Raw genomic sequence first — 18,766 nt, forward strand, 5'->3', positions numbered from 1 at the left:
TTTTGCTGTGTTGGAGACAAACAGCATCAAATCGCATATTTCTATCGTGTGTTATAAACCCACCCTTTTTTTGGACAGAATTATAGTTCGGCCATCCAAGGACCGCTTCAATTGCCTCCTTGCCATCGCCTGTCGTCATTCGTATCGAACTCCTGCCGCCATCCATCCCATCGCCGCTGCGTCGTCCTCTTCTCTCCGTCCACACTCAGGCCCCGCATTTCCGCTAGACATCGCGTGACGCAGGGACAATTCGACGGTTCCTGATCAACAGTCAGACGCATTTAAGATTCAGTCCCGATGACTTAGACCGTCACGCGACGCCCCTGTTACTTCCCTACCTCTCTTTGCGCCTCGCGCTGCGGAAATAGAGCCTCTCTCGGAGGCAGACTCCTGGTCCCTTGAGTCATACGCGGGGAGCAGACGAAATATATACAATTCATTTTTCGAATAATGGGCCGTGTCTCGGTCAGATCCTCACAGCATGAGTTCAAGCAGCGATCAGTCGGAGTCGCAACCGCCCGTGTCTTCAATCCCCGGTGGGTATCAAAGCGACAGTGGCAGCAGCTCCTCCAGTCGCCATCCCGATGAGCGTCATGACCCGTTCGCGCTTCCGAAGGCCGTCAAAGCGAGAAAATCGGAGTACACCCGCGAACAAACGCTCCGCGTCAAGGTCGGCACTTGGAATGTGGCAGCTATCCGAGGCACGGAGGAAGATATTGGAAAATGGTTCGTGGAACGAAAGGGTATATGCGAACAGCTCTCTGGTCTGAAGCTGCAGGATCCCCGAGATATGTCCGACGGGACCGATTGGGGGTCGGGGGACGACGCTTCGAGAGATACTCAGGTCGGCCAGCCGAAACGCAAGGGATTCCTTAAACTCCCTCCGTACGAACCGGAGAAGGTAGGACTCTACGTGCTAGGATTACAAGAGGTTGTTGATGTCTCGTCGGCTGCGGAGGCATTGAGGCCATACGTTGATCCAGGACCATCGAACAAATGGAAGGCGGCGCTTGAGAAAGCCCTGCCAGAGGGGTTTCAGCTCGTTTCGGAGACTCAGCTGGTGGGACTCATGCTTTTGATCTATGCGGCTCCTTTCGTTGTCGAGAGCATATCTTCGGTTAGCTCCACCAACGTCGGTACGGGACTTTTGGGCTACATGGGCAATAAAGGTGCAGTAGCAACGCGACTGATGCTTGGTGAAACGACTTGTCTTGTGTTTGTCAACTCGCATCTTTCCGCTGGCTCGGATAAAAGTAGCTTGGAACGGCGCAATTGGGATGCATCTCAGATTGTTGGACGCGCTAAATTTGACCCTATCGACCCAGACAAGGGCCTGAGAGAGGACCCTGGGGATAGTATTGGGGGAGAAGATTTTGCCTTTTGGTTTGGTGACCTGAACTATAGACTTGAAGATATTCCTGGAGGTGACGTGCGACAAGTGCTCGCTCGGCATACGGAGAACGAATACGACAAAAGACATAAGCCGTCACACCATGTCGAAGGGAAGTGCCATCATCACCAATGGTAGGCGTCGAACACGACCATGATTCGGAAGAATCATTTCCCACTCTATCGGACGAGGAAATCGACCCTCATACGGACCCGTCTTCGCTACAAACTACTATTGCTTCTCTACTGCCCCATGATCAGCTTCGTATGCAACAGAAGAAGAACAGGGCTTTCCATGACGGTTGGAGAGAAGGCGACATTACATTCTTACCGACATACAAGTATGATGTAGGGAGTGTGGCCAGGTTCGACTCTAGCGAGAAGCATCGTGGGCCGAGTTGGTGCGATCGAATTCTATACCGGACACGCCACGACAGACTCAGGCATGAAAAGCGGGTTCAAGAAGCCGAGAAGTCGAGAAAACGGGACGAAGAAATGAAAGCAAGAGGCTTGGATAAGGCAGATGCTGATGACAACGTATTATTTGACTACGACCCGGACGTCGATGGTGCCGACAGCGGGGACGAGTACGATCCAAATAAGGACAAATCGAGCGACAGTGATTCGGTGTCTTCCGAATCTGATAAGGATGAGTGCTGTCGGCTCGAATATTATGTGTCACATCAAGGTATTCTATCATCGGACCACAAGCCTTTGTCTGCCGGTTTTACAATCAAGTATGAGGCTGTCGACCCTTATCTGAAAGCCAAGGTACATCAGGAAGTTGTACGGGAGCTAGACAAGGCCGAGAATGAATCGCGACCTGGCTTGACCATCGTGGTCGATACGCACGGAGAGGATCCCAGAAAGTCCACAACAGATCCGAATGCGGTAGACTTCGGTGATGTTTCTTTCGATATACCCATCACCCGCTCACTCACTGTTGCAAATACGTGTGGCGTGCCCGCTACTTTCCGTCTCGAGAGGCCCGATCATGGCAGTGAGCAGAAGACACCGTCATGGCTGGAGTACAAAATTGAAGCACCCACTCACCATGAGGAAGATAAGAAAAGGAAAACAAACGAACGTACTCTGTTTCCCGGGGAGCTCGCCAACATTGATATAACAGCACATGTTCACGATATCGAGCATGTTCGTTTGCTGAACAACGGTCAACTCAAGCTTGAGGACATCCTTGTCCTTCGGGTGACCGGCGGTCGCGATCATTTCATCTCTGCTTATGGGCAGTGGTTACCTACATGTTTTGGTCGCAGCGTGGAAGAACTTACCATGATGCCCGAAGCCGGTGCGCGAAGCCTATTGAAAAGGGATAAATCAGAAAAAGAGCGTGATCATGATGAAACTGGCCGCCTATCAGCCCCTCGTGAGCTTTTCCGCCTGACTGAGGCTATTTCAGAACAGTCTGAACGTGCCATTGCTGAGTGGGGAATGACAAAGAGTGATTCCGACGAAGAGTTGCCCCCATGGGCAAAGGACCAGGGTGCCGGATGGCCATTTGACCCCGAGACGTGGACCTTGAAGGATAAGGAGCAACGATCTCGGCACTTGGCTTCAGCTCGTGAAGCCTTGGACACCAATCAAGATTTCAAGTCTACCTTCGCTCCTGAGGTAACATCACTGCATCGATTGGAGCTTCTGTGCGAAACCTTATTGGCCTTTCTCCGTTCACTGAGAGATGGAATAGTCACGGCTCCCGTTTGGGAGAAAATGGAACAGCAGATGGTCACGCGTGAACGGAATAAGTCACCTCCCCTGTCCTGGGATGAAACTCAAGCATGGGTTCTAGAGACGCTCGCATACTCCCCCGCTCACAGCGTCTCCTTCACGTTTGTCACATTTATGCTCGCCCACATTGCCAACGAGATCGCTCCGTTGCCGTCTACGGCAACAGCACTGCCTGAAATATCGAACCAACAACATCAACACAAGAAGAGGGACAGTGTCCTATCCACCAAAGGCGGACAGCCTTCTGATCCGACCGCAGCTGAAACAACAGCCTCAATTGCGGAGGGTAATATCAAACGGCGACCGCGTGTCTTGACAGCCACCAGCTTATCGAGCCTTCAAGCCAACGCCAGTCATCGCCGACAAGCAGTCGAAACCGCTTTAGCTTCCATTTTTGCTTCCGCACTCATTTCTGCCAGTACTGTCCCTAGCAAGGACAAGGAGCGGCGGGCCCTGGAGGATAGAAAACGAAGTATTATTGAGCCGTTCCTGAAGACGGCTGGGGTTGATAACATGGGTCCATCGGGTGGTGCTCCGTAACCACCCACACCTGTATAAACTTTCCTTACTTTACTCGGGCCTCGGACGGGAGGTTCTTGTGTCTTACTGATAGAGTTGGGTGGCCTGTACTCTGTATATCACGTCTGCACTCGTGTCTTCTCCTTTAAGTACATTGTTAGATTATAAAGTCATCGTGTGGTGGCATTTTGGTTGCGCGTCGCAAGACGCAGGCTGGAATCATTTTGAGTCAATAGACATATTGTTACTTTAACACTGGGATTACATGTAGCTTGTGCTAAAAACCCCTGAATAGCAGGACAAATGTAAACCGAGAATGGTCTTCGCAGGACGCCATTACCTGTCCAGGTTTATTTACAGAATCTCGAACCCCAGTACAGACCACAGATGCTGATGAAGACGAAGGGAAAGAACAAACGAAACAATATTGGCTCATATTGACCAATCAATGGATAAACGCCCGAATCAAACCCAATGGCTGCGAAGCCAAACCTGTATCATGTTGCTATACTTTCCAAAACCATAGTCAAAAACTTTCCCGCTTCCATTTGCTATTGATACTCCCGGATTGGTTTGAGCGCTGGACCACCGCCCAAGTCCTGTGGAGGAATCCTTCTGAACTGCCTTGAAGAAGAAGTTCTGAGATCGCGCGGCACCTTACCCTTGCTCGATTTTCGTGCTGGCTTCGAGAGTAGCATATCTTTGCAATACTGTAGACATCGCGTTGATAGCTGAAACGGGAGGCTAGCCAGGGACACGAAGATCTGCACGGGGAGGAGGATAATTGCATAAATGCTATTGAACAATCGCGATAGAGTACTCAACGGCCGACGCGAGCCGGAGCGTTGCGCCGCTGCCGCCAGAGCAATAGCATCGTGTACCTGGGTTTCGAGCGCTTGGAATTTCGCTTCTGTCTGAAATGAAGTGAGTGCTGTGCGTTTCTCATAGCGCCGAACCGCGCGGTTCAAGGCATCGATCTCCGGTTGGAAGCCTTTACGGATTTCCGCGGTTGCTTGCGAGATGAGATTTTGGAGTTGTTCCCGGTCTTGTGCATGGTTTGATGATTCGGATGGCAGTCGAGCAGCGGCTGTTTCAGCGACGTGTGCTTCGAGTTCCTCGAGTCGCTTGGCTAGGTCCTTTATCTTGTTCGGGTCCAGCTTCTCCTCGTCATCGGCAGATGCAGCAACAACACGCTGAAGATGCAGTGTGCGCGCCTGCACCATCTTCAGCAGGTGAGCGAATGGCCGAATCTCTGACGCCAGTAGGAAAATGGTTAGGTTGTAATTGGATACCAATCCTTCCGATGGCCGCGACAATTTGGATCGGATGGCATGGAGGAGCCATGTCCCGACAATGGGGAAGATGAAGCATGATGCAAGAGCAACAAGTTCATGTATTTGAAGTTCCCTTGTGGCCTTCTTGACAGCACTGGGGACTCGTTGCTCCCTTCGAGGCTCTCCGTCTGTCGCATTCTTTCGGCCTTGATAGTTTCCCTCATTGTCATCCGTTTCGAGTTCTAGCTTTGAAGTGACAGAATCGTAATATATATCCTCTTGTTTCAAGGCCTGAGCAGAGCGATACCATTCCCTGGTCCTTCAGTTAGGAAGAGACATGCAGAATGCGTAGAATCAGGGCATTTAGCTCGTACCACGGTAGTCTCACCGACCAGTTGAGGAAGATAGCTGCCAGAATCAACAGGGTGATATCTGTCACGACTGCACTCCCATTTTTAAAAAAGATACCGGCAATAGCAGGCAATAGTGCCAGACCAAGAGGCGCAGATTGCCAATTCGATTCCTCGTTCGGTAAACCGATGTTCCCCTCCTGAACTACACGCGGGAACAATAACTCATCAGTTGAGGAGCGAATCGAATTTCGTGCTTCAGATACTGAATCCGAGAAGCTTGAATTGCGACGTTGTTCTTGAATGCTTGATGAGCCCTCTGCAAAGGTTGCAGCACGGGTCGGGCCTCGATGGCGGAGGTTCAGGGATCCGACCGTGTGGACGTGGGGTCTCGCGCTCTCGATAGGAGCCGGGGGTGAAACCGATCTCCGGGGTTGTTCTGGCATGACGATAGCGGATCAGGTGCTGCAATGAATGTATCCTGGGAATGATAGAACCTCAGGTGTACCTCATGGTATACCAAGGTACATGCCAGGAGGTAGCTTTGATAAGAGAAATCGAAATTCATGCCACTTGGGGCGTTTTGCAAAGGCGTTGATCCTGACTTGGTGTTGCATTGAACCAGACCACGCGCGGAGAGAGGACGCCAGAGGTACGTAATAGCGACAACATGCGCCACAGAAGGGCTTGCCAGAAAAAGCAATAACAAAGCCTACCAACTATCTTTCTGAGGTTATTCCAGCCCCTCGAGCGCTGTGCTCGTTGGAGCAGTCATTAAACAATGTATCTATTCGCTCAAAGCTTCCATGGAAAGGTCTTCTCTTCCATCAGTGGCCGGCTTGCGGAATTCGAACTTGTTGCTTCACTTCTCAAAGCCTCGGGAGTCTAAATCTGCAACTGCTTGACAATGTAACCTACAATCAAAATCGTCGATCATGCGGGATTCGAAATCATTTCTCTTCGGGCCTTGCCGCGAAGGCCAATGTTGTCCAAAGCAGTCCAAGTATCTCAGAGTTTGAAGAATTTCTTGCCCTGACAGTGTGGTCCATCATCCCTTCCTTTCTTCTAGTCTCGGAGATGTCGGGTTAGCCATGTCATGACAGTTTTATATATCGCACCCCTGGAGTAGGCATTACCTCGCTCCGGATAACAAAAAGCAGGAAAAAGAGGCCTATGAGAGGCACTGTAACGTCTCTCCAATCCCTGGATAGCTGCGTGTGATCTTATAATGGGCATCCAACCGCCTGTTGATTCGTCGGGACCACCATACAGACATTCCTTATCGACGACACAAGATGCCGTTGTATGCTCTCTGTGAAACCAAAGGTCGAATTCTCACAGCGTCTGGCCGCATCCCAGGGGCAAAAGACCTCCGAACCGGGCCAGACTAGGGTGCCTCAGCAGTCGGATGTGTTGAGTCTGTTGATGATGGCAAACAGCGGGCTTATTGACACCCAAAACGGGAATGGTTCAGTATCCGCTGGGTGATATCCCAGTGACTCTTCCACCCATCACCACCTCAGAAAGAGGTTGGAAATCCCACTCTGTCTGACTCTGTCTTCACCATTCTTTATTCAAGTCTATCTTCTCAATAGTCGGGTGATGACTTTGCTCAGGTCGCAATGGATCTCCTGACATAAGCCCACCCAGCACCGTCATGGATGAAATCATTGACTGAATTACTTGCTCTCTTTCCCTATGTGCGTCAAACACATTTGCTTTTTTCTTCACTTCTCTGCCCATTGCTGTCTATTCTCATGTTCTCCACCTGCTGAGATCTTCTGGAATGACTGTCTCAACAGAGAGGGGGAGTGGAGGGCTCGCGCAATCTGCACTCAGTCTTCGCTCGGGATCTTCGTCCTCAATAAGACATACGGCTACTCCTCCTGTCTCCGGTTGCTTCTCCCCCTGTGTACCTCCTCAGATGCGACTTGCGATCTCCTTCTTTTAACTGAGCGGCACTGGCTCATTGCTCCTGCCATTCGGACCTCAAGAAACTCACCGTCGACTCGATTCGCAGAAGAAACATTTGTGGACGACATCGGCGTCTCGATCAGAATCTTCAAGTCAAAGCGTGTTCGTCTTTAGAAGACAGTATCCCTGATGGACTCAGCTACAACAGGACATAGCCCGCAGGCTGTGGTCCTCCCCGTGCTATCCTCCATTGCAGTTGTTGTCAGTATTCCTCCGGTCATCTTACACTGGAAGAACCGTAATTTCCCCGCTACTGCCCTCATTAGCTGGTTTCTTATCAGCAACATCTTTAACATTATCAATGCACTTATCTGGCCAACCGACGATGTCGATTCATGGTGGGATGGTCGGGGTCTTTGTGATGTGGAGACCAAGGTGATGATAGCGAGCTATGTTGGCGTACCGGGGACACTGGTGTGTATCTTCCGAAGCTTGGCCTCTGTGCTCGACACCAGACGCGCTATGCTCGTTCCCAGCACCAGCCAACGTTGGCGTAACCGTCTGATGGATATCTCATTCTGTGTGATCATCCCGGTGATTGCAATGATGACCCATATTCTCTACCAAAGGAGCCGATACCTGATCTTCACTATTTCAGGGTGCGTCAACAACTTTGATCAAAGCTGGGTGAGCCTTGTGCTAGCGTTCATCTGGCCTCCTATAATCTGCCTTCTGGCTGCTTTCTATTGCGGTATGAATAAGGCACCGTCGTCCTTCTCTGCTCATGACTGACCACCCCGCAGGCTTAACCCTCTGTCGCCTTCACAAATATCGGAGCCAGTTTGGGGACATACTCAACTCCGCCAACAGCCATCTCAACAAGTCCAGATTTCTGCGCCTATTTTTCCTTGCGTGCATCATGCTTTGGACGATTCTGCCGATTCAGGCTTACGTTGTCTATCGCAATCTTATGTACAATTTGCCCTGGCATCCATACTCATGGAGCCGCCTCCATGGGCCAAACTCACCATGGAGCACCATCCTCAAGGTTCCAATGCATGGCGAAGTCTTCTTTGACCGCTGGATTTCTGTCACTGCGGGATACGTGCTCTTCATCCTTTTCGGATGCTGCAACGATGCTTTGAGATTGTACCAATCCGCTCTTTGCCTCTTGGGCTTGGGGAAGTGTCTTTCTGGTTTGCGCACTTTGTCGCAAGGCGCCTCGGCGTCCTTTACAGCGAGCCGTGCGAAATTGCTATCCTCTAGGAAGCAGTCGTCTGGAACTGGGTAAGGGCTATCTTCTGTTATCACCGACAAATGATTAACCCTTCATGCTAATACAGTCCCAGAAGAACAACCGACTCTACCACGAGCGGGACAACCACCTCCAGCCATGAGGATATTGAAAAGGGTCCCGCGCCCCGACAGGAGAGTTCCTCTACAACAAGATCGCACTGGGTTCCGCTTCCAAGGTGTCTCTTGAGCCGCACATTCCTTTCAACCCGGGAAACAGCGGCCTCTGACCCAACCTTTTCGGTTCCAGCCACCACAGTATCCACTAATGCCTGGGCCGGTACGAGCCAGAGCCGTGGTAGTAGTGACTTCACTCATGCCCCAGTCGGACCGGATTCTATTCGCGTTAAGCAAGTGATTAGTCAAGAGAGTGAGCTACAGGTGTGAACTCACCGGCTAATGGCACAAGTCCTCCGATTCACAGTCACCCGAAACATAGCATGTGTGGCATACATGGGCTCGTCAATGGGTCCTTCATATGGGTGCCTTGCGGTGTTCACATATCATTCTGATGTGGCATCCGATGGGAAAGTCTTCTACTTCTGACTGACAATGTGTTCCATTTCTTTTGTCATATTAACTAGGGCAGATACACCATAATTTATTTCCTTTCCGAGTTTCTTTTAACCTTCAACTTAGAGCTCATATATCCACATACAGGGCAATCCTTTCAGCCTCCATCAAATTACACCCGACACTAGCAAAATCAGGCAATATCAGACGATGGGGACTCGTAATATCTTCTTCGTCTCTTGCCACCGCAATGGAAGAACACTCATCAAAGAGAAAAAAGTCAACTTAAGAGTGCACGGTCAAAGTAGTGTCATTCAAGGGTATACTGGTACAGCACGGCAACTACAATACATGCAAGTCAAAGGGAGCGGCGGCCAACAGTCGGCTTCACCGACAAAGCGGAGATTTCAGACAAAGATTCTTAACGAGGAGCGATCTACCCCAACAGGAAATAGTAACCAAAATGCCTCCCCCCACCGATCATTTCTTTTCTATCCCACTTGTCCTCGAAGCCGATTATTGGGAAGAAGTTTCAGAATCAGCAGCGTCGGGGTTGTACGGGCGTTTGAGGACCTCGAGAGTCCCTGTTCACGACATGCATTAGTATGGATTCTTTTCACATAGAGGTCCATGAATAGGGTAGCTGGCTTACGTTGTACAATGCTCAGGGCAGACTGTCTCTTGCCATCTGCGTCTTCGTACGAACGCATGGTGGCATCGCCCTCAATGTACACAAGGGTACTAGTAGAACAAGAAACCATCAACATCAGAATTCGAACTGCTCTCAGTCTGCAACCATAACCCAACAATGCGATGGGTACACAGGTCATACAGATAGAGCTGCAAGCATGATAAGCGGAAATACTCACCCCTTTGGCAGGCTGAGAATGAAATCCCGCTGCGAACCTTCAGGCTGGAAGCTCGAGACGCGGAACCAGCTGGTCTGCCGGTTATCCCCTCTGCCGTAGGTTGTACCCACCGCATACTTGATGACATCCTGACCGGTTGAGGTGGCGTGCAGCTCGGGCTCGGCAGCGAGACGGCCAGTGATGATCATGCGTGCGATCGAGCGCGGCGAGGAGGTGCTGAAAGAGCGTGCGGAGAGAGCTGCACCTGAAGAGGCGCGCAGGAAGGGGCGAAGCGACGAGGTGAAGGCAGACATGTCGGTCTGAATGGGTGGAAATATGTTAATTCTGAGCTTGAGTTAGTATTAAATAGTTAGGGAACGTCGAGGAAGAATGATATCTTGTAGGTGCTGATGATGGTCGACAGTGGTCCTCTCCCAGCTCCGCGATGATGCGCGTGGTGATAGTCACGTGATATTTTGCAGGGAAGTACTGAATACGAAGCTAACCCTGGTAGTCACCTTAAAATATTCCCTTCGAGCAAGAATTGCTTCTTCTACGCTAATTTATTGAATGTTAATTGTTATCTGGGATCTATTCGGAGCAACAATGTTTTAGGATCCGAATTTGTCCGCTTAAATTATCTTCTGGCATGGAGCTATGCATGCGTTCCTCCATAGGTGCCTACCGGTATACCCGGACAGGCCAAAGGGATATCCAACGCGGAAGTAGTTCAATGAGCCCAAATACAGTGGTTTCTGACTCCACTGTGAGATGTCAAATGCAGGACATTGCCAGCGCCTTATTTTCGCGAAGGGAAATCCAAAGGAGTACGTGCAACTACGATTGTCCAAGTGCAAGCTATTCAAGTATCTAGCCCTTCAGCTTCCGCCCTTTCGAGCTCCTTTCTGCATCGGCCGTGCGTCCCACTATTGTTATCCTGCTGAACCCTGGAATTATTAATTCACATCGATTTCTCTGCATTTGCCTGGCATTTTCAACCTCGGAGAACCAATTGTCGCAATCCCGCTGCAGTAGAAATAATGGATAACTCGGCTAAGCACATTTAAAAAGAAAATAACTAACTCGGAAATTAACGACGATCCAGCGAACAATCAGAAGATAAAGCGGCGGGATGTCCACTCTCAAAAGGCAGTCCCGGCGCCTAAGAAAGCCGAGAGATCAGACCTGTCATTCCATGCAGCAGATCATCCTACCGTCCTAAACTAATGAAGGCTAATGATGCTAGCCAGATCAACAGAGATGACGACCATAGAAAGGCCCACTCTGGACGCGAATGTTATCTAATCAGCTTGGGTCCTCGCTAAGGATGAAGTGACCAGCGTGAAACACTTCAGCTTGACTTGCCAGTGGCTTCATGCGTACTGCATCCATCCCCAAATCCGATATGACTGCTCATCATGTCATTTGCTACGCGAGTCATATTCGCATTGTTGTTGTGAATCGGATTCTGAATACTTACTCTACCCTTGACCGTCCAAGTCAACCTGTCATACCGCCTAAAATGTGAAATCAACGCCACAGCTATTGTCACTTATAGTGATAGCAGGCTGTACTGACATCGATCCCTTGAACAATTATCCAATGATTGTCGTTATAAATACACCTATAGCCGACCCCTCGATTGCCCAAGGGACAGGGTCAGGGAATTCCAGACACCTTCCTTGCAGATTACCTTAACCTTCTTTCACAGTTCAGATCATGCAACAGAACCCTGGAATGACTGTCTGCAAGAAGCCCATTACTTGACCGCTGGTAAGGACATGCCTCATAGGGGGTACGTGGCTCACTGTGGCTTACTGATCGTTAGTTTTCGTCGCTTTTGCGAAATACTGATCGTAGATCCCTGCCTAGAAAATACAATTATCATGCATGGCCCCCGGCGATGCAATTATTTGCTTTTCCTTAATCCCCAATCAGCAGTGGAACAACTCGCTTTTTCGATGCGCCTAGTCTGCCGTCCGTCTCGTTTGCATGATTCGGTGTACCGGCTGGGGAGTTATCCCTACAAAATATTATTCCCAGCTCTCTGAGCGCCTGGGCCATAAGGATGCTCCTTTTCACTTTCCGGGTGGTCACGCCGAAAAAGCGCGTATGATGTATATCAGTACATATATGTCTGGAAAGACTTAGATCTCCTTTCGTCTCCCAGCTTGTTCCAAAATTGACAGTCACGTTTCCAAAGTAAAAGCGCAGCTTTGCACTGATTAATGTTGTTCTTTACTGTCATTGTCCACGGTGAACTTACGGGCCAAAGTATGTGAAGAACAATAGGAAAGATCTGTCGACACTATCTCAGAAGTACTCGTCAGCCTCACCAGCCTTCTAAGTTCGGCAACCGTCTCTGTCGATTGCGCTTAAGGTCATTACAAAGTCACCCTCGCAGTCAACATGAGAGTGCTACCTCTCCTTGCTTTGGTTGTCTGCATTATATCTAGACTATCTGTTTCTGCAGCATCGATACCGCATGTTGGTCGCGATAAAATCCAGCCAGTTGGTGCTCTAGAAACAAGACACGAATCGCCAAACACAACGATATCAGGGAGTCAAGCTCCAAGCGGTTCGGCAACGAGCGCAGTAGACCCTGCGACAGCCAGTGTGAACTCCACAACCACTTCTAATACCACCGCACCGGCGTCAACGACTATCGTGTCGCTCAACGCATCGACTGTTTCTGAAAGTGGGTGCATCCTCCCTCATTGGAAAATTCTAAAAGCTAACCATGAAAAGATGGAACAGTCACGCCTGCGCCTGGCGTCCTTCCGCTTGAGCCCCGGGTCACTCCAGCGTTTGGGGTTGGCGGTTTTATCCTTATAGCTACGGGAGCCATTCTTGCACTGATTGGAATACGCAATCTATGGTACCGTCAGAATCCCGCCTGTAAAGAGTTCTTTGAGTTAACATATTTGACTCAGGGTTCAAGTTTTCTTATCTGCTGCCTTTCTTACGAGCTTAGGAGTCACGGTGAGCCTATCGCATGACAAGCATAGTCGTACTGTACACTGACGAATCAGGTCTTGATTGTATATGTAATGAATCCTCCTGTGCGCGTGGCGGTACAAGGAGCATATCTTGTGGCAATTTTCTTCACAGGCGTGACCTTTGGAGCACTTTCCATTGTGTTCAAGGAATTGACCGAAGGGCTTGGATGCCTTCTGGGAGGATTCTGTGTCAGCATGTGGCTTCTTTGCCTGAGGCCGGGAGGACTTCTCACGGACACAAACGCCAAAGCCGGGTTCATCGGCGCGATCTCCGTCGCATTTTACGCTTTGTCATTCAGTCATCACACGCGTCCTTATGGGTTGATAGTGTCAGCTGCAGTTTCGGGAGGTACGGCTGTTGCGCTGGGAATCGACTGCTATAGCCGGGCTGGACTGAAAGAGTTCTGGCTCTATATATGGGGTAAGTGCGGCTTATGTTGTTTTCAGTCACAATCTTACTCACTCTCCATGAAGGACTCAACGAAGACGTATTCCCGCTGGGCACTGGAACCTACCCCATCACTCGCAATATCCGGGTAGAGCTGGCCGTCACAGTGATTGTTGCCATCTTAGGTGTAGTGTCGCAGCTCAGACTGTGGAAAGTGATCAGAGAGAAGCGAAGCAAGGAGGAAGCAGCCAAGAAAGAGGAAGAGAAACGGAAAGAAGGGGCCGAAGCTGAAATTGCCCGCAGGCTCGAGGAGAATAATATGCGAGAAAGACAAGCATGGGAAGCTCAATACGCGGTTGTGGAAGCAAAACTCATGCCGGAGCTTGGAGACGGCACTCAATGTGCTGCTGATAAGGAGGATCTTGAGAAGGGTGACGTGGCCGACCTCAACAGCATTTCCGGTTCATCGCAGGTCTCTTATCGCTGCTCTGACTGTAGAAAACAGGAGGGCAGTGAGGGGTCGTTCTCGGATGTGACTCAGGCTACGGATAATACTGAAGTTGAACGACATGGAGACACGACTGAGAAGACAACTGGCGGCCCACACCCAATGCCATTCAAGGTCTTTGACGGGGCGGCCGCGGCGAGACTGATGGATGATAAGGAATCTGATGTGACTGCCATGGCTGGCTCAGACACCGCGACGGTACGCTCGAAGCGCTTCTCCGGAATGACACTCTGGAAGAGAGTGTCTATACAAAGCAGCCTGAGACCTGCACCATCACAAGAAGCCCTCGCGCATATTGATGACGAGTCGTCGATGTCTGGAGACAGCGCCGTGGATGATAGCAGTGATAGACGCTCGAGCTCGGATTGTCATGGCGTTGAAATTGAATCGCGCGAAGATGAGGTCGAGGCTCGCTCGGAGCCTGAAATAGCAGTGCAAGAAGCTTTCATCCCCTCTGATAGGCGTAATAGCAACGTGGAAGTTGGAAAAGGCGAAGGAACCGACGGCGAAGAAGAATGCCTCGTCATTCAGGAATCGGTCCTTGTCCAAGAAACAGATGTTCACGGAGAGGAGGAAGGCTTGCGCAATGCGGAAGAAAGAGACACTTCTACGGATGACAAGCTACAGAAGGAATTGACATTGGAGGCTCAAGATGTTGGCCAGAATGAAAGTCATCCATCTGATGACACAGAGGAAAGTTTGCAAGGACTTGAGCCCCGGCCTGATAATCGGCCGGAGAACAAGAAGACAGAGGACGAACAGTCGACAACGCAAGCTGATGGAGAATGTGCACCATTGCCTTCTCGAGCCGATGCAGTGGCCGAAGAGGTCTCTGCGAGAACACAACGACAGTCTTTAGATATCACCAAAGGTTTACAGACAAACGCCCCAGCCGAGACTGCAGACTGCAATGACAGAAATTCGGTTGAACAAAATACGACTAGCCGCTCGGAGGAGCAGAACGCTCAAGTGTCAGGGGACCATACTATATTGAAGACGACGCCGCCCACAGGTGCTGAATCCGAGTGGCAGCGACCCTCGCCGTCGCATTCCAAACGAAAGAGTAAAAGGAAAACGGAAAAGCCCAAACTGGACGCCAAAACAGTGAAACATCTCCCGGAGCGGACATCGAGGGTAATCCAGACCTATCGCACGAATGAATGGGCCAAGCATCTCTGTGATGCAGAAATTCCCGAGCCAGAACCTATCCAGCCTATTGCAAAGGAAGCAGCGGAAAGTCCTATAGAGGCTGAAGAGGCTCCTGCTCCTGTCAATGTCGATGAGCTGTTGCAAACACCTCTCACTGCGCAGCCACCACCTGCTGCCAATTTGCGTGCCAGCACGGAAAAAGAACAGCACAGCCTTGACGACGGACAGCAAATATCTAACGACCACAGACTGCGCAGAACTTCGCCTATTAGTCCACAAAGAGTTGGAGAAGCTCAACCTGTGGACAGGTCTTCAGGAGAATCTTCCACAATCGTCTTATCCTCCACCAGCCCTCTCCATAGCGCGGTGTTCTACGGCGCCGGACATAATGCTTCCCCAGGCACATCCAGCCCACCTATCCCCGCTGAACAACCTCAGGGGGACCCTGAGCTCACCAAACCGAGGTGGAAAGGGCCGCCCCACTCCTCGCAATACGAGAGGATATGATGCGGAGTCGGGTTTCGTCTACTTGTCTCAGCCTTGATCCGTGGGCGTCGCGGAAGATCCCTAGGCAGTCGAGCCCTAGACAGTCCGTTGCATTGGATACTTCGGCCCAAAGTTCCCCGACGACTTCATTTCCAGAATCAGGGGATGACGTCCCTCTCTCTCGTCGCCGTGCAATGCTGCATCAACATAAAGTCCAGAGCCCGCATACGGGCATGCCAGTCTCTGCGCCGAAATGGAGTCAAACGAGCGTATCGAGACCCGGAAATGCTCAAGCAGTCATGGCCGCGTGGCGAGAATCTATTCGCGAAAACTTGAATGACAAACGCAATCCCTTGGCGAAACAGGATCTACCAATCGGTGCGACAGGCTTTGGCCCTCACACTTCGTTTCCTTTTGGGGCACCAGGGCGAAATTCCTCCTCCCTGCAAGTCAACCTCGACAGGGCAATAGCCGAGGGGATGCAGCGCGGGGATATGAGTGACTTGCATCGGGAAGCCCTGCGACGCATGCAAGCCAGGGCGAATCAAAGCATGAATGGGCGGTAACACAGCACTTTCACACAGATAGACCGATAGAGTTGATCCCGGAGTATTACGCCCTTGGCTACTCCGTACAGACGCGCAGTCCAGACCTGATGTTTCAGCTTTACACATGTTTTACGGGAACAAGTTTGATGTCTGTGGTAAATAGATAATGTTTAGTTTCAAGACAACGGTCCTGACTACCTATGTCCCTTAGAAAAGCGTCTCGTTAAATCAGTTCTACAAATCAAGCTAGGAGACAGTTACGCAAGAAAGACCCATTGTTCGGATGGCCTGGTGCATCCTGGACGATCCGGACGCCTCACTATCAAAAATTTTAATCCACTGGGCTGTTTTTTAGATCATTTGTACTGCTAATCCTTGGGTACTTATGACATAGTTAGGCAAGGAATGGTCGATCTGGCCGAGCCATCCGGCAGACAAATATAGCACCAAATCCAGGGGCTTAGGGCAGGGGACAGTCCGTGATGGTGTTAAATAAATTCCCAAATCAATCTTTTCCCTTGTTAAGTCATACTCCATGGGTGAACTAGATAGAGCCAAACATGACTGCTGTATGAAAATCTGCAAGACTGTGACAAGTGGCTCCTATTCCAATCCTGAGACGTTTGACAGGTATGAACCGCATGACAGAATGCAGGTAATGAAACATCCATCCACGTCCCCATTTTCAATTCAAAGGATTCATAACCAATAATACAAGGCCGTAAGCGTGGGTTTGCTGAGGTACAAAGTACCTCATAGCGTCATACCCTTGATGCTCTCTTTATACAGGAGAGAGACTAAGTTTTCTTGGAGATGGGGGAAAGAGAATTGAGGCGACTCTTGGGCGTTACTTGGGCTATTGGATCGTCTTCGTCATTATTGACTATCCACCTTTGCTCTTAATTTGCGTCCTATATCTATCAATTGTCGCGTCTTTGCTTGTTCTCTTCTCGTCTTTCTTTCCTCTTCCCTTTTTTCCTTCCTTTTCCTGCCTGTGCAGCCTTGATGGGAAGACCTCTTCCGTACTATTGAGACGGAGACCCTGCTTGCTACAAACCATTGGTTGAGAAACATACATAAGTTCGAATCAAATCAAACCAATCCATCTCTTTTCAGTGACTCTCGCACTTGACCACCATCGTCCTGAGCACCAATTCAAACATCATCAGACGTCGACATCGAGGGGCCACCGCGTCGATGTCATTGTGCTCTGCTCGGGCCTTCCATGTCCCCTGCCGCGCCCCTTTCTGAGTCTCGTCCGCCAATCACAGCCTCGTCTGCTGCACACCACCGCCTGCCTCTTTTCTCTCCTCCTCCTCCACCATCATCATCCCTATTATTACTATCATTAATATTGCTCCTACTAGTGATAGTAGTGGTAATATCCTGGCCTCCCCTTAAGCCATTGCGACGACCATTCCGTCCGCTCCTCTACCCCTGTCCTCCGGTGGCTCAGTCCTTGTTCCCAAAACGGCGTCTTCAACGACCTGGGAACACGCGCACATACTATCATCGCCCGAGGCTGAAGAGACTTCCAATACTCGCCTCCACCGCCATCACACCCACCGATCACTCGAGCCCGACCGTCGTGCCTCATCATACTTATCACAGTTTACCGAATACCCGACTCGAAATAGCCTGAAGAAACCCACCCTCCGGAAAAAACAACTCCAAAAACGTGCACATTCATTGCTCACCACTAACATACTCCGACCCCCGGCGGTCCGACTCGCTAACCCAGTCAATTACGTACCCCGAATTACCCCCGTCACTGTCCCGCATCCGCTGCAGATCTCCGACGAGCACCTGCCTCTGGAAGCGCACCGAGACGCGTATCCGCTTCTGACCATCCCGGAACGACGCCGCAGTCGATTGTCACAATCTCCAACTAGCTTGGTAGTAGAGCGCAGTCAAGGCGAGGCCGAGAGTGGACGCTCCAGCATCGCAGTGCCTCGAGGGCAGAGGCGCAGTGGCACATTCGATCACCATTCCGCTGTGCAGGAGATGTCCGAACAGGCGGAACACAGCAACAATGGTTTTCAAGAGGGAAAAGACCTTCGGTCGCCCGAACGGGCCCATCTAGCTCAGGATACACTCGCTGATCGACAGGGATCGTTGGGTCCGTTGCATGGGGATCGTCCGCGCCATATACCATCGCAGGTTTCCCTTCGTTCACAATCACAAATCGCCTCGATTCCGTCAAACACAGGCGCGCCACCGACCGGCGGAGAGGCTGAAGTCGCGGAGGAGTTGGCATGGGGCCCCGCGCATCCTTGTTACCCTCATGTCAATCCACATGTTCCCATCGGGTCGCAGGAGTATCTCACAACTCGAATCATTCGAATACGACGCGATTGGATGGTGAAGGGGGATCTGGCGCCGACGTTCTCGAACCTCTATCCTGAGATTCTGGACCCGTTACTGCCGGAACAGGAGTTTCGGCGGGTTATTGCGACGGTGAACGAGGAATTCATCAAGGCGTTTGATCCGTTCAGTTTCCGCAATCTGCTTGATGGCGCGCTGGGTCTGGTCACAGGTTGGCTGTGGGAAGATATTGGTGCCCCTGGTATCAAGAGCCATCTGCAACGGGTGGAGGATTGGCTTGACAAGTGGAATCGTGAGGTCGGCGCGAAGGATGGGGTACATATATGGAGCCTGCGACGGACGGCATACATGTCTTTGGACATCCAAATTCCGGATCCCAAGGTTGGCATCATCCACAGCGAGGGCGTGTCACTGCCGGGAACGAGACCAAACAGTGGCGTTGGGCTTGGATTCTAAAGCTGCAACACGTCAGGTATACTGTCATCTGGGACCTTGCCTTCTTTCTCTTTCCTCTTAC

The 18,766-nt window shown here is 50.7% G+C and overlaps 6 protein-coding genes across 6 annotated transcripts; 4 read left to right on the forward strand and 2 right to left on the reverse strand.

The window, feature by feature from the left end:
- Positions 1-11: 11 nt before the first annotated feature.
- P174DRAFT_384717 (phosphatase family protein) lies at positions 12-3,675 on the forward strand (the record flags this gene model as incomplete). Its single annotated transcript, XM_024823223.1, is given in 2 exon segments — positions 12-1,485; positions 1,503-3,675. 2 exon segments carry the CDS (start codon positions 482-484, stop codon positions 3,673-3,675), a joined length of 3,177 nt encoding a protein of 1,058 aa, XP_024685642.1. The 5' UTR covers positions 12-481.
- A 236-nt stretch (positions 3,676-3,911) lies between these two features.
- Positions 3,912-5,876, reverse strand: P174DRAFT_438829 (uncharacterized protein). Its single transcript, XM_024826639.1, has 2 exons — positions 5,303-5,876; positions 3,912-5,241 (listed from the first exon to the last, which is right to left on the reverse strand). Exons 1-2 carry the CDS (start codon positions 5,722-5,724, stop codon positions 4,206-4,208), a joined length of 1,458 nt encoding a protein of 485 aa, XP_024685643.1. The 5' UTR covers positions 5,725-5,876; the 3' UTR covers positions 3,912-4,205.
- A 1,249-nt stretch (positions 5,877-7,125) lies between these two features.
- P174DRAFT_97546 (pheromone receptor) lies at positions 7,126-8,947 on the forward strand. The gene is made up of 3 exons (XM_024832505.1): positions 7,126-7,943; positions 7,996-8,479; positions 8,536-8,947. Exons 1-3 carry the CDS (start codon positions 7,382-7,384, stop codon positions 8,870-8,872), a joined length of 1,383 nt encoding a protein of 460 aa, XP_024685644.1. The 5' UTR covers positions 7,126-7,381; the 3' UTR covers positions 8,873-8,947.
- A 340-nt stretch (positions 8,948-9,287) lies between these two features.
- P174DRAFT_438831 (single-stranded DNA-binding protein) lies at positions 9,288-10,315 on the reverse strand. The gene is made up of 3 exons (XM_024826640.1): positions 9,868-10,315; positions 9,651-9,739; positions 9,288-9,582 (listed from the first exon to the last, which is right to left on the reverse strand). The coding sequence occupies exons 1-3, from the start codon at positions 10,158-10,160 to the stop codon at positions 9,515-9,517; spliced, it is 450 nt and encodes a 149-aa protein (XP_024685645.1). The 5' UTR covers positions 10,161-10,315; the 3' UTR covers positions 9,288-9,514.
- A 1,761-nt stretch (positions 10,316-12,076) lies between these two features.
- Positions 12,077-16,085, forward strand: P174DRAFT_510151 (uncharacterized protein). Its single transcript, XM_024831641.1, has 6 exons — positions 12,077-12,534; positions 12,636-12,724; positions 12,780-12,828; positions 12,879-13,266; positions 13,320-15,354; positions 15,405-16,085. Exons 1-6 carry the CDS (start codon positions 12,256-12,258, stop codon positions 15,940-15,942), a joined length of 3,378 nt encoding a protein of 1,125 aa, XP_024685646.1. The 5' UTR covers positions 12,077-12,255; the 3' UTR covers positions 15,943-16,085.
- Positions 16,086-16,459: 374 nt separating this feature from the next.
- Positions 16,460-18,705, forward strand: P174DRAFT_428528 (ERF4 family protein; the record flags this gene model as incomplete). Its single annotated transcript, XM_024825517.1, has 3 exons — positions 16,460-16,554; positions 17,196-17,302; positions 17,327-18,705. 3 exons carry the CDS (start codon positions 16,460-16,462, stop codon positions 18,703-18,705), a joined length of 1,581 nt encoding a protein of 526 aa, XP_024685647.1.
- Positions 18,706-18,766: the final 61 nt, after the last annotated feature.

The sequence above is a fragment of the Aspergillus novofumigatus genome (assembly GCF_002847465.1).
Source record: "Aspergillus novofumigatus IBT 16806 chromosome Unknown P174scaffold_2, whole genome shotgun sequence".
NCBI lineage: Eukaryota > Fungi > Ascomycota > Eurotiomycetes > Eurotiales > Aspergillaceae > Aspergillus > Aspergillus novofumigatus.

What these genes read in the sequence shown, in the direction of transcription:
- P174DRAFT_438829 (XM_024826639.1), bottom strand. Translation starts at nt 5,724, where the DNA reads ATGCCAGAACAACCCCGGAGATCGGTTTCACCCCCGGCTCCTATCGAG. An exon ending in TGGTCGGTGAGACTACCGTG is followed by an intron (nt 5,242 to 5,302) that starts GTACGAGCTAAA and finishes CTGAAGGACCAG; the next exon opens with GGAATGGTATCGCTCTGCTC.
- P174DRAFT_97546 (XM_024832505.1), top strand. Translation starts at nt 7,382, where the DNA reads ATGGACTCAGCTACAACAGGACATAGCCCGCAGGCTGTGGTCCTCCCC. An exon ending in TCTGGCTGCTTTCTATTGCG is followed by an intron (nt 7,944 to 7,995) that starts GTATGAATAAGG and finishes ACCACCCCGCAG; the next exon opens with GCTTAACCCTCTGTCGCCTT. An exon ending in AAGCAGTCGTCTGGAACTGG is followed by an intron (nt 8,480 to 8,535) that starts GTAAGGGCTATC and finishes ATGCTAATACAG; the next exon opens with TCCCAGAAGAACAACCGACT.
- P174DRAFT_438831 (XM_024826640.1), bottom strand. Translation starts at nt 10,160, where the DNA reads ATGTCTGCCTTCACCTCGTCGCTTCGCCCCTTCCTGCGCGCCTCTTCA. An exon ending in ATTCTCAGCCTGCCAAAGGG is followed by an intron (nt 9,740 to 9,867) that starts GTGAGTATTTCC and finishes TTGTTCTACTAG; the next exon opens with TACCCTTGTGTACATTGAGG. An exon ending in TGCCCTGAGCATTGTACAAC is followed by an intron (nt 9,583 to 9,650) that starts GTAAGCCAGCTA and finishes TGTCGTGAACAG; the next exon opens with GGACTCTCGAGGTCCTCAAA.
- P174DRAFT_510151 (XM_024831641.1), top strand. Translation starts at nt 12,256, where the DNA reads ATGAGAGTGCTACCTCTCCTTGCTTTGGTTGTCTGCATTATATCTAGA. An exon ending in TTACGAGCTTAGGAGTCACG is followed by an intron (nt 12,829 to 12,878) that starts GTGAGCCTATCG and finishes CTGACGAATCAG; the next exon opens with GTCTTGATTGTATATGTAAT. An exon ending in CCTGAGCTCACCAAACCGAG is followed by an intron (nt 15,355 to 15,404) that starts GTGGAAAGGGCC and finishes TATGATGCGGAG; the next exon opens with TCGGGTTTCGTCTACTTGTC.